This window comes from Ammospiza caudacuta, chromosome 9, assembly GCF_027887145.1.
Source record: "Ammospiza caudacuta isolate bAmmCau1 chromosome 9, bAmmCau1.pri, whole genome shotgun sequence".
Taxonomy (NCBI): domain Eukaryota; kingdom Metazoa; phylum Chordata; class Aves; order Passeriformes; family Passerellidae; genus Ammospiza; species Ammospiza caudacuta.
In genome coordinates, this window is record NC_080601.1 from 13,419,525 (window position 1) to 13,438,315 (window position 18,791).

Consider the following 18,791-nt stretch of genomic DNA (forward strand, 5'->3'; position numbering starts at 1 on the left):
AAAACCCCTCTCTTGTGTTTTAAAATACCTTCTATTCTCAGATCACTAGAATAGCATGCTCGTTGTGCTGGTGCAGGGTTTTGTCAGATCATCTATTGCACATTTAACAATAGCTTGCAAGTCAGTGTGAATAATAAAAAAGCATTTTGCCCTGATTTGGAAAAACGGTTTTGGCAAATAAAATAGGCATTAGCCCCTGCTGGCTATAAAAATTGATGAAGAATCAAAGATTTCCGCTGGCTGATTAGACCTGACCTATAACACATCTTATATTGAGCAGCTTCTGCTTATATGCTGAAACCTGGAAAAAATGTCAGAATGGCCACTGAGAATGTGTTCTTGAGTTATTATACTATAATCCACCCTGTCAGAGCTAGGAATACCACTGGATGAATCCCTTGCATTATTCAGGAGATAACTACACTGTTAACAAAGACTTTCTCTTTCTCTGTTTCTGCCACACTGTATTGAGTGGAAGTGACAAACAGTTTTTTAACTTCTGTACATGAAAGAGGATATGAGACAGCAAACTTTAAACATTACTTTTATCTTCTGCAAAAAGTTATCTCAGCTGGGTAAAAACTGTTAGCAAAACACATTTAAGCTCTTTTATCAGTTTCTTTTTTTTTTTTTTTTTTTGTGATAAGCTACATTGTCTGGGACTATCAGCTTTAAACAATGATGAGCAAAAAATTCACAATACCATTTTAATTCTTTCCTTCCCTGCTTTCCTTCTCTCTCCAGAAGATGCATCTCCAGCAGTGAACCTACAATGGCCTTGGAAACAGCCCAGCAATGTCAAGGACTCACCAGCAGCAGCATTTCATTATACCACCAGCAGGTTTTGGACAGCAACTGGTGCTGAGCCAAATTTCCAAAGGAAGTGATTTCTGGCAAGTATTTGTAAGAGATAAATAAAATACAGCCTTTACATACTGAAATTTGAATTTTAGCAAAGCAGCTTCAGCAGCATTTTGAAAAATTTCTGGTGATTTTATTTTGGAAACCCTTGTGACATCATTAAGCTTGATAAAATCTTGTGTCAGATAGTGAATTTGACACTGAATGAAGTATAAAATTAATCTGAATTTCTTATTCACAGTGGAATCTTTTGTCTACTGCTGGAAGGTATAAGAAAGCAGAGGAAAATGAATTAGTTACGTGTTCAGTGGAGGGGCCTGTGAGAGAGGACAAATTCCCTCAAAATGAAAGTAAGTGGTGAGAAGTATCACAATTCTCAATTGTAAGATATTCAATTGTCAAGCTATTCAATTTTAATAAGATAGTTTTAATATTTTTTGAGTCCCTTCGTTTTGGTTCAGTGTGACACAAAGTAAGCATTTCTTTAAATTCAACAATTTGTAAGTACCTGCTTAGAAGTATTTGTTACAGCTCGTTTCCTGAGTACAGGTCACAAGCCACAACAAATGCAGGACTGAGCACCTCGTAGGCTTTCTGCTTGCACTCCATTTTGAAGCAAATGGAAAGGAATGAATTTATATTGTAACCATTTACAAATATGAGTGGCATGTTTTGAGTATTGCTAGGAACTCATAATTAGTAAAATCTATGAATAGAGGTAGGTGAGGAAATAACTTCTCAAAATAATTTCACAAAAACATTCAAGATTTTCTTTAGCCAAAACTGGTAGAATTAATATTGGAATAATCTGAATAATAGATAATTAATCTGAAGGAATATAATGTCAATTAAATTAGTCAGTTGAGTCTGAAACATCTCTTTCAAAAATATTTTTAATATCTGCTAAATTTTTAATCCAGTGAAATTAAATAATTACATTTGTAAAATGTCCAAATGAGCTCTTCAGATTCTCATAAAATTCCAGGGGAGATTCATAACAGCAACCTTAGTTTTTTTAAGAACTACTATTTTCTGACCAGCTAAATTACATCCACTGAGGAAATTAGCACATCTGTTCCTATGTCCTACTGGAGAGCCAGCCTCTTGCTTGGTCTCCAGAATGGTTATGGAATCTTCAGGAATTTTTTGCATGACTTTATGTAAGGCAGGAACAATGACACTGAAAAATGATCAAAGCATCAGATTTTGGGAACCTCTCATAAACATACAAAATGATAATTTAATCAGGAAAATAACAAAATTTTTGGATTCATTTATAAAAATGAATAGAGTTGTTTCTATATTTATAAACATGTGTAAGTAAACTGCAAAAATTCAGCCTTATTACTGCAGTCTTTAACATTACAACTGAAATTTCTGAAGGTAATTTGCTGAGAAAAACAATCCAATCATTAATTTCCTTTTATGTTCATGCAACCTAACATTAATATCAGGTTTATGCATATTCATTTGGGCAAACTATAGGATGCATAGCTATAAAACTAGAAATCATTAATAATTCAAAGTTACTTGCTGATTAATAAATTTATTTTATAAGTTTTGTTTTCAAAACAAATGGGCCTTATGTGTTCTACTTTAGAGTTATTTGGCAATGAAGTGTTCTTACTTCAGCAAGAAATAAAGTCACCAGTCATTTGTAAAAGTCTAAGCTGTAAAGGGCAGCCCATTACTGTACTCTTCATCTGTTGCTAACATTTCCAGCCCTTTCTTGATTAACCTAAAAGGAATAATTGGAAGGGCACAGAGTTTAATTATAGTCCTAAGCTTTCTCAGATTGAGCCTATTTTAAAAAAGGACTTTTAATTCAATGGCTTATAGGTAAGTGCCTATTTCTAGCAGCTGTTATTATAGAATTGTCAGACTAAGTAAGTCAGGATCTTCATGGAAACTTCCCTCTTAATGGATGCACTATTCAGAGTTTCTGTATCTGTTAGCAATATTCTCCATTTTTTGTACGTCAAATGAAACCCCAAGATAACCCCCATGCAAGAGGAATGCTCTGATAATTCTTAAGCACAGTCATGGTCCATATGCCTGATAAAGAAGCTCCCAAGAACCTGCTCCCAAGAACTCAAAGCTAACATATGCTAAGTGTTAGGCACTTCAAATTTGTTTGGTTTTGCATCCTTAAGACACTGGCCAATGTTACATTTACAATTTTACCTGGGCTCCATGAGACCTAGCCTAGACACTTTCATCTCCTCTTTGGGCAGCAGCAGCTGGAGCCACAGACAGGGTGTGAGGCACTGATCAGCCTCCCTGTACACTGTCTGAGCCTCCTGGCTGAACCAGAAGTGCTCACTTTCTCCTAACTCCAAACTTCAGTTCCCAGAGTCTGGCACCAGCCCACTTCATCTCTTCTCAGTAACTCTAATATCAATAATGCAGACAAAGCCCAAACCCCAACCTGCTCCTGAGTTATGATGCACTATTGTCCTGTAACCTCCTCTTTCAAGTGTTATTTCCACTCATTATTTTCAGACTTAGCTCTCCTCACAGCTGATCAAAGCCAGGGTGCTCTGCAGGCTGCTCCAGCCCAGCTCTCACCACTCCCACAGCTGTGCAGGAACAGGAGGGGCACTGTGAATAACAGAGGGGCTGCTTATTCTCACTATGCTCAGCCACTGACTGCATGTTCCTCCTACTGACAACCCATCCTGCCTTTCTGAAACTCGCCTCATCAGCAAAACCCTCAAGCCTTTCCAGGGAGACTCTCACTCACTCTTTCTTCTGAGATGTGCAGATCTGAAATGCACAATGACATTCCTAATGGCAGTGCCAGAGTGCCTGTCTCTGCTCACATTTACACTACAGCGAAGGAGTGTGCAGGGAGGAACTGTCCTGCCACTCTGTCCTTCCCAGCTAGCATCACTGTCACTCTGGATGTCCACACAACAATTAACAAAACCCCTCAAGACATCAGAATAATTTAGAAAAACCATGAACTGACTCAAATCTTCATTCATGGCATACCCCTGAAGTCGGAGGGGAAGGAAAAGGGGTAAAAAACACCTGGTGATTTCCCCTCCACCCCCCCGGATGGAAAAGTCAATTTAAATATTTTTCTAAATAAAACCTAATCCTTGTTGGATTTCCTACATATTAAAAGGAATTTTAGAAAGGGATTCAGATAAACATCCAAACTTTTCAATAGTGCCATCCTTCACATTTTTGATGTTGAGCCACCCTGACTAGCCTCATGCAGGTACTTTTTTATATTGATTTGTGTTCTCTCATTAACTCCAGCTAGAACAGGAATGAAGGATGACCACCATACAGAACATATTTATTGATATAGGGGCACTGACAAGCATGCCATGTAACTGCTATGAGGTTTTTGCAACTCAGATTACACACATCACAATAAATATTATAAAATAATATTCAGTTGGGAAGATAAAAGAATAGAGTGGACAGCATTTCACTTGCAAATAGTTTAGTGCAGATGATTTCACTACTTGAATAGGTCAAATGCTTCTGTGTTACAGGCACTCATATGCATCTTCATCAACAGGCTGCTGTATTAACTACAGGCCACAGATATCTGTAGAGGACTTGTTTCTGCATTTCTAACTTTTGTTCTCAGTATAGAAAAATGGACATGCACAGATATGAAATTAAATGCAAAAAGGAGATGGTATGTTTAAACTACCATTTTCAGAAGAGCAAAGTGATTATTGCAGTGATGGTAAATGACACAAAATTATTACTGTCAAAAAAAAAAAAAAAGTGGATATGACACAATCTATTCTTTTGTGATATCAGAAAATAGAAAGAAGAACAAACATTGCTCCTCTTTATGTTTTGGGGATGACTTAGTGCAGCCACGGGGAACTGCTGTAGCCGGACCAGAGATAACAGCAACTTCAAAAGGAGGGGGGAAGCTGAAGGGCTGTAAGGCTGCAAAAGGGACAGCAGCTAAACCCCAGGCACAGCAGAGGAAGGCTCTTACTTTGTTTTGAAGTAGAAGGCTGCACACAGCATGCCCACCACGACGATGCCGAAGACGATGCAGGCGATGGACAGCACCTGGCGCTGGTACACCTCCTCGCTCTCTGTGGGCAGCAAAGGGCACGTTAGGGAGCACAGAACACACCTGCTAAAGGGAGCTGCAGCCCCTCATGGCTTCACTAATGGTGGACAGATTCTTGGAGGTCTGGCCTGGATAGTTCCTCCACAGAATGGGTGCTTCCCCCTCTAGCAAGGTCCATGCAGATGGGGCCTCCTCAGAAGTTTTAGAAAATGGCCCCAGTACACTCAGAAATACATAATAATGACAGTCAGGACAGTTTAATCTTTTCTCTGCCCCACATGCTGTTTTTCACCTTTTCTTAACAAAGATTTTAACATCAATAGGATAAAGAGCCCTACCACCACGGAGTTTTTCTGGCCTAAGGAAAGAACAATCAGAGCTCTCCTGATGTCCCACAAGAGTCAGAGTCCTCCTTTACCTACCCCAAAAATGTAAAGGTTTTTTGATTTGAATGAGTAAGGTTTTTTGATTTGAGTAAGGCATTGATTCCAATGCCTTACTCCCATGTCCTGAAGCCTATGCAAAACATGCCAGAGTAAAAACTCAACTCAATGAACTTGCATGGAACCCAATGACTATTTTGCTATGAAGCAGCAGATATTGCTTTGATAGGTGTTTAGTTTTAAAAAACCAGATTTTCTTTATAAATCTCATAATATTCTAAATAACTTTAAAACCAGAAACAGAATGAAAGTAAAAAAAGAAAAAAGCTAAGGAAGTAGGAGAAAACACTCATTCACGGCAGCAGACAGGAGCTGATAAGCAACTGGAGATTCCTACATTCAATTCAACAGCTCCTTCAGACTTACATTTTATGTTTATTCTTCCAACCACTCTTCTAGCTCAAAATGTGAACACAACAAACAGATTGCTATTTTTAAAGATCACTTTTTTCCAAACATGCAACGTACAAGCCAGTATTTTCATCCACAAATTCCAGGTGGAAAGGCGGCGCGTGGGATTATCAGAGCATAGCGCAAGCCCTGTGTGCTGACAAACCCACATTTCCTGCCTAGGCTGGGGCTCTCAGTGCAGGCACCCCCAAACATGGAAACACCAGGCACACATGTCAAGTAGGTGGCAGCAGCTCCAAGTTTGAAACTCTCAGGTTCATAACAAACATTGTATGAAGACACCAAGGTAAATCTAGGCAAATCACTAAAGACTATGTGCAGTACCCTAATCAGTACTAATTAACAATTTTTCAAGAATGAATATCATAGTGCTGTTATTCAACATTTGGAATCTTAAACACAAGCATCTGTCTCTTGTAAGGCCCAGTTATTATTTTGTAAGCTATTAAAAAGAAAATTACAGTATCAAATCTTGATTTTTTAATTACTTGTCTACTTGCTCTCTCAAACAACACCACAGTGATCTGAGACAGAAAATATCCTCAGCTTCTGCTGACATTTCCCCATCATTTAAATTTGAAAGTCTAAAAATTGTATTTCTAAAATACTATCTTAAAAAAATTAAAAGAAGCAAATAGATATTTCACCTGTCTAAAAAATAACTGAAGAAACTGTAATTCAAAAGGAAATTCTGTTCATATTGCACTAAATTGATTCCAGTACAGCTTTAGGCCTATTCGTCACTGGGAGGTCCAAAATCTGGATCTAGACAATAAATCCTTACTGGCACTGAACTAAATGTTTGGGGTTTAATGTCTTTTGTTTTATTTATTTGTTTGCCGTTACAAGCAATTGTGCAAACACAGTTACCCAACTTCAATTTCCACAGCAATACACAAATCTAACAAATTTGAATTCTTACATTGATGTAACCACACAAGCTCATTCAAAAACTCTTCATTTCAGCAATTGTTAACCTGTTCTGCCTGAATACTGATGTCAGCACCTACTGCCTAAGCCCCAACTAAACCACACATAGTTATGAATTGCAGTTTCACTCAAACATTCCATATAAATAACAATTTAAAAATCTGTTCACAAAAATAAATTGATTTAAGTAATGTGTACACTAGGCTTAATTTTGATTTTCTTTCAACTGAAGTCCTCATTAAATACTTTATTTTTTCTCTTGCTATTTCTTTTTGAGAAATTGTTTGTTTAGTACAGCTATGTTCTTTTGTCAGTCCTGAATAGCTATCACTGCCTTGTTAAAGATGCTTCAGAATAAGCCTTACCAAGATAAAAGCAATTCAGAGACCAGACAGTATGATCTTGCTAAAACAACTATGTGAAGATTTGAGTCTTTTGTGCAGTCAGATTAATCCCTGTCACCAGCTTTCAACACATGTTGATCAATATTTTCTTTCCTTTTTGTTTACTTTGTACAGTGTATATTTAAAGAAGTACTTATTGATTACCTGTACTCCATTTCTCTAGACACCTTTGTTCATCTTTTACATCCTGTAAATATTTATGTATTGGATTTCAGCATTTTTTGTCTTTAACATTTTAAATATAATCAGTTTGGTATTTTTCCATTCTCTAATCTTCTACGCTGACTTTATTTAAAATTCACCTTCTTACTAACAGCAATGCAATCTATCCTTCTCAGCAAACAAGATCTCCTCATGGTTGCCTTGATCTAACCTCACTATTGTGCTAAGCACAGGTAACACAGCTGACACAAGCAGCATCAAAAATTACTTGAATATGGAGATGGCTGTAGCCAAGCACTGCAAAGCACTTGGGCCCTCACAGAACAGAAACCTGGAGAAATTCAAAGCGTAGAAAAGAGAAGAACTGCAAATTCCTTCTCCTTCACTCAAGGATTTGCATCAGCTGGTGCATACACTTATTTACATACTGAAACTAACTTCCCAAGGTAAACCAAAGTGTGACTGAAATGATAAGTCTCTCTTTATTCACATATATTCATATATTCCTTGTGAAGTACATCACCTCAATTACAGTCTGTTGAAACAAATATTCTCGGGAGAGGACTCCTCATTTAATGAGCAGCCAAGAAAATATTTCTGCTAAAAAACAAAATATAAACTGCCATGGATATTCCTGGATAATCCACTGGAGGATTAAGACTACAGAATGCGAATTTCACCAAGTATTCAAATTACAAAAAATACACAACCTCTACTGAGAGAAATACAACCACAGTGCTGAAAAGTAACGTAGTCAACTGTTTAGATGCAGATTTTATTTGTTTAATAAAAATTATGGAAAGAAAGGTCTTCTCAGAACATAAAGACAAGACAAACTCACAAGGAGCACGGTGCCTGTTGCAAGGCTGAGCTCCCAAAGAAAAGTCCCCATGCACTGTGCCCTGTTACACGTGGAGCCCATTCTCAATTATGCTATTGATTGTTTCTTATTTTTCAACCTACTATAAAGTTTTCTAAGCTTATCTAACTCATTTGCTGTTATTATGAAACACAAAATGACTACTAGTGACCCATTGCTCACAGCACAGTTAAATTTCACATACATTATGAAAAAAAAGTACATGTTATATTCCAGGTACTGGGGGTTTGGATTTTTTAATTCTCTTGCTCTTTAAAATTTACAGTCTGTATCCTGTTTACTTTATGCATATGAAAGACCCACTGATGCATACATGTATGTCTTTAGAGGACTAAAAAGTGTAGGGTGGACACATTTTTCTCATAACAACCATTTCTAAAGGATATTTTTTTTTTTATTGTACATAAGCTGAAACTGGTCTCTTCTTTTTGACTTTATTATAAAAGGAAGAATGCTGGCACAAGGTCCTTGAGTATGATTATAACCATATTACTGAGGAAAAAAATTAGTTAATTAAAACAGATTATGCTAGGCTTTGTCAGCACCTAAATCCACAATATCATTACCAGCCATAATCACTGGATCCTCTGGTTCCTTTGTGTGGTTTGAGTTGAAATATCTTTGAAAGGGATTTCAAATACGAAGAACAGCATTGTGCATGTGGCCTATACAAAACAATAACAAAACAAAAATAGTAACTTTCCCCCTTGTGCTTATTCCCATGGCTTTTGAATAAAATCTCAATATGGTCACAAGCATCACAGAGAATAATTACTGACTATTCAAACCAAGCCAACTGAGAAATTACAACATTTACCATACAAATGCATTACTTAACCTTTGCTCTGTGAAGAAAAGCCCCCCCATGAAAATGAATAGAGGTGCAGATTAATTTTTATACTGAAATTTTAACTCCCAGCCCAAAAAGCACAAACCCTAAAAGCACCCAGCACCCCTTTACCTTCCTCACTCCCTTCTCCTCTAAGAACCCACTCTGCATTACTGCAGGTAACAACACACTACACACAAATATGGGAAACCCTTTATCTTGTGATTGGCACACATGGAATCCTGTAGCTTCCTTGTGCACAGAGCCAGCTTTTCCTCAATAGATTACAGGGCAGCAATAGATTACAGGCAAGGTTTTGGGGTTTTGTCCCCATGCAAAAACTGAGCCGTGCAGAGGCAGAGAATTGGACGCTGTGATCTCTGCTGTGACCTCACTGCCACACTTTTTGCATTTCCCTCCATGCCTACCCATGGCTTTCCTGCCACACCTCAATTCCAGATGGTACTGGAATATCCTGCAGAGCCAGAACCTCACTTCTGAAGTGAACCTCCAAAGTATCATTAGGCACTTCAATTCTCTTTGGTGTCCAGCAGCCTCAAAGTGCCACACACAACAATGGAGCAGGACTACACAGAAACCTCATCCACAATATCAAGATTTTCAATAAAATACAGATTCCCATGAGATAAAAGAGAGTAATTAAAGCATGTTTCTCAATATAGGTAGATTTATGTGTGAGAAGTACTGAACTATATACAGCATTCTAAATTTAATTCATGAAGAGAATAAAAAAAGCCTGCATGTTCCACAAAATCTGTGATTGCCTCAGTATCAGACATTCCACTCTCCCAAGAGTTTTCTCTGTTCTTGCACTTGCAAAAACCTACTGCACAGATTCTCTGCCATATGCTGTGGCTTGTGCTAAGGCAGAGAGGAACGGCTGAGATGCTACAAGGCACAGTTCACAAATTTCTTCTTTGACCTTGAGTAAGTCAAGACCCTTGTTCTTTCTGTAAGCACAAGGATATTGCCTTTTCCATTGCAGAGATTAACATGACAAAATGCAATATAAACATATTAACCTCTAAAGAAATTTTTGCAAATACATGATATAGACAAATCCACCCCAGACAACTCTGTTTCAACATCTTTAAGTGCATATGGATTACTTTACATAAAATATCATGTTTTTTTCTAAGTCTCAGCTACTTTTAAAAGACATGGAGTTTTCTGCTTTAAGACTTTGGTCTGTCTGGGTAGAATTTCCCTTTTAAAAGGGATTCAAGACTCTTAGGTTCCCAAACCAGAAGCAGAAGTTTTTATCTGCTATCATTTACAGAGAGGACAGAGTCAAGGTTAATTGCACAGATTCCCATCTCAGACTGGAAACAAAGCAAGCTGACTTCTGCTGGCAGAAGTTCATAAAACATTTCACAGTTTTCACATTGATTCTTTCTTGGGAAGAACAGTTAGATAATTCTGATTGTAATAAAGATGAACAAAATAATTTTCTTCTACGAGTGGAATGTCCACAGCACAAGTATTTTAATGAATGCAAAGTGAAACAGATGCAGCCCATTATATATTACAAGTGCATTACCTGTTCAACAGGTCTGACTGACTTATTTTGAGTACTTGATTCAACACCATTAATGCTGCACTGGCACTGGTTTTGCACGAGATTAGAAATGAAGCAATGAATTAGGTGTAATCACTCACCATGAAAAGGGATGCAAAGGTATGTGCTGTAACTCTGAGGCTGAGCTCTCAGTGTTAGGTTGGTGAGTGAAAGGTGAAATCTCAATCAAATGTAATGGAAAAGATATCCTTAAATAAAATTAACTGAATGGTGAAGAGTTACCTGCAAAAACCTCCAAACAATCAAAAAAACAAATGTATAACTTTACACAGGTCTTGTGTTGTCTATGGTTACAGCAGGAGTGAAGGTGCCAATATCGTTAGTAGGTACTACTTGTTATAAAGTGAAAATTTGATTAGTACTTTTAAACAGCAAGATCTTAATTCTGAAGGTAAATTAATTTTAACTTGGGTATCCTAAGAAACTATCTTTTCTGTTTATCTGCAGGGAACTTGGGATTTGTGCCAGCTACCTCCAGAACTCAAATCTAACAAACTCTCAAAGCCATATCTAAGTACATTCACTGCAAGATATTAATTAAATTTTAGGTTTGAAACAGCCCCATAGGAAGCTAAGGGATGAGAGGTAACCTTTTCCTTCCAAGAAAAAATCTTGTTACAAATTCTTTTATATTGACAATTTACAAGTAAGACAAACCAATTCTATTACAAACTTTATCTATTTTCCTTTTATTTCCAAGATGGATAAGGTCAGTCACTAACAAAATTCACTCCCTAAATCTCATCAGTTCTCCATGTGTGAGGGCTAATTTTCCTCGCTGAACGATTCAGTTTTAGAATTTATTACAGCAATTCTAAGTTTCTCCAAGACTTTCTACTGTTGCAAAAATACACCCAGTATGCCAACCTGTAATAGGTTTCTATTATATACTAATAAGAATTAGAATTACATATGAACCTTTCCTTTTTAGCCTATTAATTTTTGATACAATCTGAATATACATGTTTTAACTTGAGCTCTCTAAGTATAAGAGAAAGATAAATATGAAGGCCATTCTTTCTTCCTCCCCAAACTTAATTTCCAGTGTGGATATAAGGGAAAAAATTTATCTGGGTAATAGAGGCTGACAGCCAAAAATCTCTGGTGATATTTTAGACAATGAGCTCACTGGAAAAAACTTATGATAAAAGGGTAAAAGCTGTCTAAGACTGTGATCCTCTGGCAGTAATCTTCCTGCCTGATGGCTGCCTGCACTTTTGCTGATGTGTGAAAGGGATAAGCAGCTAAGAAACAGCCCCCTAAGGAGCAGAAGTCCCACAGGAGAGAAACTCGATAGCTGGTGGAGAGAAAAAAAAACCCTAAACAATCTGAAACATTTGATTTCTATTTTACATTAGTCCACTGTTGAGGACATTTCCACTAAAATGCATCAGGCCACTGAAGAAATGGTATCATAGTAATAGGATGTGAAATTATGGGGCAAAAAGCTAGACCTGAACAAGATGAACTCTTGCCCTAATCACATGTGAAAGTTGCAGATCTGAGATACAAAGCTGAAGATTTGTGCAAGGTCCTCCTGGGCAGCAAGGACTGCACATGTGTGGGATCTCAGCACCTCAGGATGGAGGTGCAGAGAGGCCGAGACCACCCTTGGGGGGCTCAGGAGTCCTGGAATGTTGCCAGAAGTGTCTGGTGGCAGGATTTTGATCCTACACAGGAAATGACACCGGTATGAGGACTGGGAGGAATTCACTGGGTGAATGGTGAAGGGATAAGTTAGTTAGAGTGTAAAACATAGGGTTTAGGATTTTGGTACAGGGGGGTCTAAAGAAGTAAGATGGAGGAATTGGGGCGTGTCCTGTCCTTCTTCTTCTTCTTCTTCTTGGCCTCCATCTTCTGTGGTGATGGTGGCACTTTGGGATTGGTTATTACTAGAAGTGCACCGGTTAATAAGGGTAGAAGGTATTGGGGAAAAATTATAAATACTGTACACGTAACTTTGGGTATAAAGATAAGTGACCGCCCAGGGGCTTGTGGAGTGTGCCCATGGCTGACTTGCTGTGCAGACCTCTGTCGGGCTGAAAGAAAATCTTTTAGATAAACAATTGATAAACACCAAGACAAGATCAGAAGTCTCTCCTCGTCCTTTGAAGCGCCGGGCTCTTCAAGGCCATCACTGAGAATTCCAGAACACCTAAACAGCCTAGACAGCTCACAGAAAACTTACAAGCCTAAACAGCCGAGAAACAGAGCAAGTGGCATCCCGGAGCTATCTCCGGTCATAAATCAGCAAAGAAAAGAGAAACCAGAAAACTTACACACATGGCCCTGAATGCTGGGGTACCCCAGCAATTGAGCTGCAGCACAGAAAAGCAATGACAGCAGAAGAAGCAGGGAAGCAGCAGGTCTTTTCACAGAAACACTTGCCCTTCTCCCCAAATCACCACATCGTGTCTAAAATGGAGAGGGCTGGCACCCCATAGAGCACCTCTGGTTTTTTGTCATCTATGGTTCAGCATAGGCCAAAAATGACACTCATCACTAAGCCAAACATACCCAGCTCAGTTGTAACTCCATGAGCCACCAGCATTTAGCTTCCCAAGCAGCCTAGCAGCTACTGGTTTCTGAACACAGAAAGCTCTGCCCTTCTAACAAACATGAAAATGAAATAGAGGCTGAGGACAGCAAGAGGAATTAGACACCAGTGAATATGAACAGCCAAAACTTTACAGCACAATGAAGCAGGACAATTTCCCCCTTATTGTCCCAGGGGGAGGAAACTTTGGAACCCATTATCCCCTGTCTGTGTGTGCTTTTGCTCAAGAGAGAGCCTGATGTCAGTGCTGTGTGAGTGCTTCTCCTGCACAGTGAATGAGGGGAGCAGGGTGAACCCACCATGCCCAGCACCAGCACCAGCGACCCATGCAGCCACCAGAACAGGAATGGCAGTGCAGTAACACCAAAGAAACCAACTGCAAAAGCACACTGAAAGAAAATTCCAGTGGAACAGCAGAAGGGTTTTTAAACCTTTTAAGTGCCATGCACATTTAGCTGTGCAAAGCCTCTTTATGGCACCTTGCCTGCTAGTGCCTCAGTACTGAACCAATGGCTAAAACTAACAGCTACTGTTTTGGGCTGGGACAGAGCTAGTGTTCTTCCTGCTAGCTGGTATACAGCGCTGTATTTTGGATTCCAAAGCATGAGGGTTATGTTGGGAACACCCTGATGCTGCAGTTGTTGCTAAGTAGTGCACAACAGTACTGAAATTACACTTAAACACACCTGAGCGCAAGGTACCGACACCTCCAAGTTAACATCTGAAACTTCATCTACTTGGTCTGCCACCAAGTCTTTGTGTCACTTTTGCTTACTGAAAATCACACCTCCAACTTCTACTACACCTCTTAGGGATGCAAAAAGCTTCAAAGCATAAAGAGCAAAAGCTTTAAAGATTGAAAAATATTACAACTGTATGGTGATTTGTTTTTTAACTAAATAATATTTTTTCCAGAAGGATTTTGTTTTGGTGAAGTTTTTTTCCCAATGCTTAGGTCTCCACATCCATTATTGCAGGATATCAATTATTTGCCAGGTCCTAGAGACCCTTCAAACCATAGATTTCCCACAGAATGGATAATTCATGGAATTGGTAAGGCTGGAAGGGATCCCTGCTGGGGTCACCTGGTCCAACCTCCTGCTGAAGAAGAACCATCACAGCACAGGACTGCCTCCAGCTGGTTCCCTTGCTGACTCTGACAGAATGTGTGAGCTCCACAGTTCTGTATGACAGCCTGAAGTGTGTGTGTGTGGGAAATGGTGTAGTATCCTGCTCCAGAATGGTGACTCACTCCTTTTTCCTATCTTAATTTTTGGCTGCTTTTTGGCACTTCCCAACATCTTCTCTGAGTCTGTTACCTTCCCTTCTTGTCCTTATTTTTCATTCTAAATCTTAGAACCACACACAGTTCTGCACTTTTAAAGTGTCTTTGCTAATGTATTTTTCCCCCACCATCAGTATGAGAAATCTTCCAAAGTGAAACTTCCATTCTGCCTTTATTCTTCTTGCACTGTGATCTTCCATTTCTGCAAAATCCATGCTGAGCTGAGCTTTCCAGCTCTCCTGAGGCCCTTGTCCAGCAATACTGTGTGCTGGCAACTGGAGGAACCAGAGGGAAGGATATTTACATACAAAGTTCCTGCCTGTAGAGTTTGCCAAGGCTCCTTTGGGATGTACACTTATATATAGGAATCAATCCAAAGACCATTAGGTGCAATAGGCCCTGGAGAAGTGACATTATCATTTTATAGGTAACTCCATAAAGTTTAAACGGAGAAGTTTATTCCATAAAATTATTATGGCTTTATAAAGCAATAGCATTCTGTTATTCTGCTTTAGTAATTCCTTAGCTGATGAGGGTTGTGATTCCTAAAATCCTAAGCATCACTAACACACAATATAACAACATCCTAATTTCCCAGCTGATGTTTTATTTGATCTCAGAGCTTGCATTGCTCCTATCAACAAAGCCCTGCCACTGGCATTTCTCCCAATATCTTGCTCAATTGCTGGTATTGAACATTCCACTCAAATCTCAAGCTAACTTCAGAGCTGCCAAAGTGTATTTGACAGTTACTGTTGATGGCTACATTGTCAGGAGCTTGCAGCAAGTCAAGCAATATCATAATTAAGTGCCATTTCTTTTGACTACTCTTTTAACCAGGGTGTGTTTATGGATCTATTTTTTTTTTTTTACAGAAATGTGGTGAGAGCAGTGACAGGAAAACCACAGAAAATCATTGTTAATAACTTGAAACGTATTTTGCTTTTCATATACTTAAACAGAAAAGTGATGTTCTGTCTGGAGGGCTCTGGAGGGTGAGCACTCAGAGGGCAAGGACAAGGGCTTAGTCAGATGCACAAAGATGTGACAGGGGACACTGTGCTCCCACTCAAGTACTACAGTTTCTGAACGAGACTCTGCAGGCACAGGACTGTGTATTTAGGCACTGCCTTCTTTTTGTTCCAAGCCTCGCCTTCCCACAAGCCAGCACTGAGGGATGGCTGTGACAAAAGGAGAGAGACTGACAGAGTGTCCTTCACACGGAGAGGAGTGCCAGCCCGTGCTCCCCTTGCAGCCACCTCCACTCACAGCTCCCAGCTCTGTGCAGGACTGAAGGGCCGGATGCCTTTGTGCACATCTTGTTCTGCTGATTTTGCCTGCCTACTCCATGAGCCACTGGAACTGTGAGACAGAGACCTGGCTTGCTGTCCTCTGTCCCTCCCCTCATCCCAAAACCTCCCCTCCACTCAGGTCCCCAGCACAGAGAGTGCACATTTGCTCACCACAACTGCAGCACTCAGGTCTAGGCTGGACAAACGATCAGAGGGAAAAGTGAATATGGTGACTGTAAGCAGCTCCGCTGTTCCTTTAACCCTGCGGTCTTTGCCAGCGTGAGGGATAACACCTGTTCTATAACACAGTGAGCAGGGCAGGTGCTCAGAGCTGCATGCAGGCAGCAGTGCTGAGGCAGAGTGGAGCCCCAGCCCCCAGAATGTCTAGCAGGGCGCTCCCAGCTCTCACCCACGTGCAGGGATCTGCTCCGTGAGCTTGGCACTGGCTGCAGGCTGGCAGCAGCTGCCAGAGCTGAGCTGCTCAAATGCCAGCTTGTCTGGGTGTTTGCTGTCTGTGAGTCTCTCCACAGCCCTGTGCTACAGAGCACTGAAGGGGAGCATTTCAATCTTTAGCACCTGACATATTGCATGTCATCAATAACACACCCTAATTGTGTTCCCAGGTAGAACAAAGTCCTTACAGTGCTTGAGAGCACAAGAATTACACATTCTTGTACTCCTCTTCCTGGCCTCCCAAATCTCTCTGTATTAATATACTTAGGTAGATTTTGAACATGTGTTAATTGCAGCTCAAAGGGATACAAACAGATGTTTAAAGGCAAGCAGGTGTATGTACAAGCTACATAAATGCTGTACTATCCTTCATGAGAACATAAACTTTGGCCACTCTCTCCTTCACTAAAAAAACACATTTTTTACTAACAGCAGTTTAAATTTCAAAATCCCTTCCAAGGGCTGATTTTTATTTTTTTTCAAGAGTGAAGCACAGTAATTGTCAGAACAAATCCATAAACTTGCCACTTGAAAAGGATGCATGGTTATACAAAACCATACAGTGTAACAAAATTTCTTATAATCTACAGAATAATAAGAAATTAAACACAGCAATAGGAAAAGAATTTTCAGAATGACACACATAATGACTTTAAAGCTAAAAGTGACTTAAAAAATAAAATAAACACTAAATTATCTCTGACCCTCAGGAGGTTATTGAGAAGACTGAGCCAGCAGTGCAGGGCAGAAGGAAAAACAAGACAATAACTGAGACAACTGTCCCACGGGATGTGAGGAAGAACCTCCATGAGGACAGCTGGGTGGTGGGCCAAGCTGCCCAGTGAGCCCATGCCACGTCCATTCCTGGAATCACAGAACATCCTGAGCTGCAAAGGACCCACAAGGATCCTTGAGTCCAATCCTGGCCCTGCACAGAACAGGCCCAAGAGTCACACCCTGTGCCCAAGGACATTGTCCAAACGCTTCTGTAGCTCTGTCAGCCTTGGAGCTGTTCCACTGCCCTGCGGAGCTGTTCCACTGCCCAATCCCCTATGGGTGAAGAACCTTTTCCCCATATCTAACATAAACCTGCCCTGGCTCATCTCCAGGCCCCTCCCTTGGCTCCTGTCACTGTCACACAGAGCAGAGATGAGTGCCTGCCCCTCCTCTGCCCCTCAGGAAGAAGCTGTGACTGCAGTGAGGTCTCCCCTCAGCCTCCTGCTCTCCAGGCTGAACTGACCAAGGCACCTCAGCCTCTCCTCCCCTTCCCCATCCTCATGGCCTCCTTGGACACTCTCCAACAGCTTTATGTCTCTTTCATACTGTGGAGCCCAAACCTGCACACATCACACAGTGCAGAGCAGAGCAGGACAATCACCGGAGGGTTCTGGCACTCAACCAGTTGACTGTGGAGCTCCTGAATTATTTCCTGACTGCATGAAAGGGAGCAGCTTTACGCAGTCACGCTATGGCAAGCTGAAGGACAGATGACACCAATGTCAAACCTTTTCAACAAAAGCTTGTCTGGTGGCACCAGCAATAAACATTTCTCCACAGACTGCCTGGGTGGGCCTTACAAGCCAGAAGCTGTAATACACCATAGTGATTCCAACAGCACAGGACAGCTTCTGATGTGCTGTGTAAAATTTCTGTCATGATTTTTATCTGAAAAACTGCAAATGGAAATACCGTGCCAGAAGCAAGCACTACCTCTGCTTCATCACAATGTTTTAGCACAAAGCTCACTCTGCCAAGCAGTAATGGCCAAGTGTTTTCTGACTCATGCTTTACACAACAGTCCTTTCTGCATCCCTCAGCCTCACATCTTTTAAAAATACTCACATTACTGTCTGTGGCAGTCATGATGGACAGCTCATAGGTAGAGGTCCTGAGCCTTGAACAAACACTGCTGAAACAACACAGCTCTGAGTACAGCTTAATGAAAAGAATAAGCAGACTTGAAGAGGCTGAGGAGAGCAACTCAAACAAAAGCAGCTGAATAGCAATAACTTGGCCTACTTGGGCCTGCCTGTGACCCAGTTTTCTCGCCTGCCTGGGTGAGACATGTTTTGAGGAGCTGGGGTAGCACTGAGAGACCGAGGGCGGGCAGGTGGCAAGGCAGGAGCTGCTGCACTGCCCTGACAGCAAAAGGGGGAAGAACACCAAAGAACAGACTCAGAACGTGCTGCTTCCACTCCCAGGGCCGCGGATCAAGCGTGAGAGTTCATGTCAAGGAGATGTCTTTATGGTTGCAACTGAAACCGTACACAAAAAGCCCTCCCTGCTGGCCAGCCTGATGCCTCTGGCTCTAAGGCATTGCTCTCTCCCCTACATCTGAAGTTACTCATTGTAAAAGGAGTTACCTTCATGTTTTCCAGCAGCTTTAGATAGTTATGTCATCAATTCAGGAAAAATTCAGTTTGCAAAATTATCAAGAAAGCATTTAGGTAAAATCTCTGCGCATCTTAACTGTCTTTGAAGTTTTCCTTTGCTGTCAGGTGTTCCAAAAGCCAAAGAAAACCTATTGCAATTCCGTGTTGCTCTTCATAAATCCTCTCTGACAGCTCCTATCTGTTTTCCCTCTCTGAGTAGGACTAGAGAGGAGATTCCTTCAGATGACCCCTTTCTAC

At 40.5% G+C, this 18,791-nt stretch overlaps 1 protein-coding gene across 1 annotated transcript in view; it reads right to left on the reverse strand.

The window, feature by feature from the left end:
- Nucleotides 1-18,791, reverse strand: part of NRG3 (neuregulin 3) — a 332,377-nt gene that overhangs the window by 20,085 nt on the left and 293,501 nt on the right. The window contains exon 5 of the mRNA XM_058810699.1: nt 4,835-4,937. Coding sequence (XP_058666682.1) covers nt 4,835-4,937 — 103 coding nt within the window. The remainder of the gene's footprint in view (nt 1-4,834; nt 4,938-18,791) is intronic.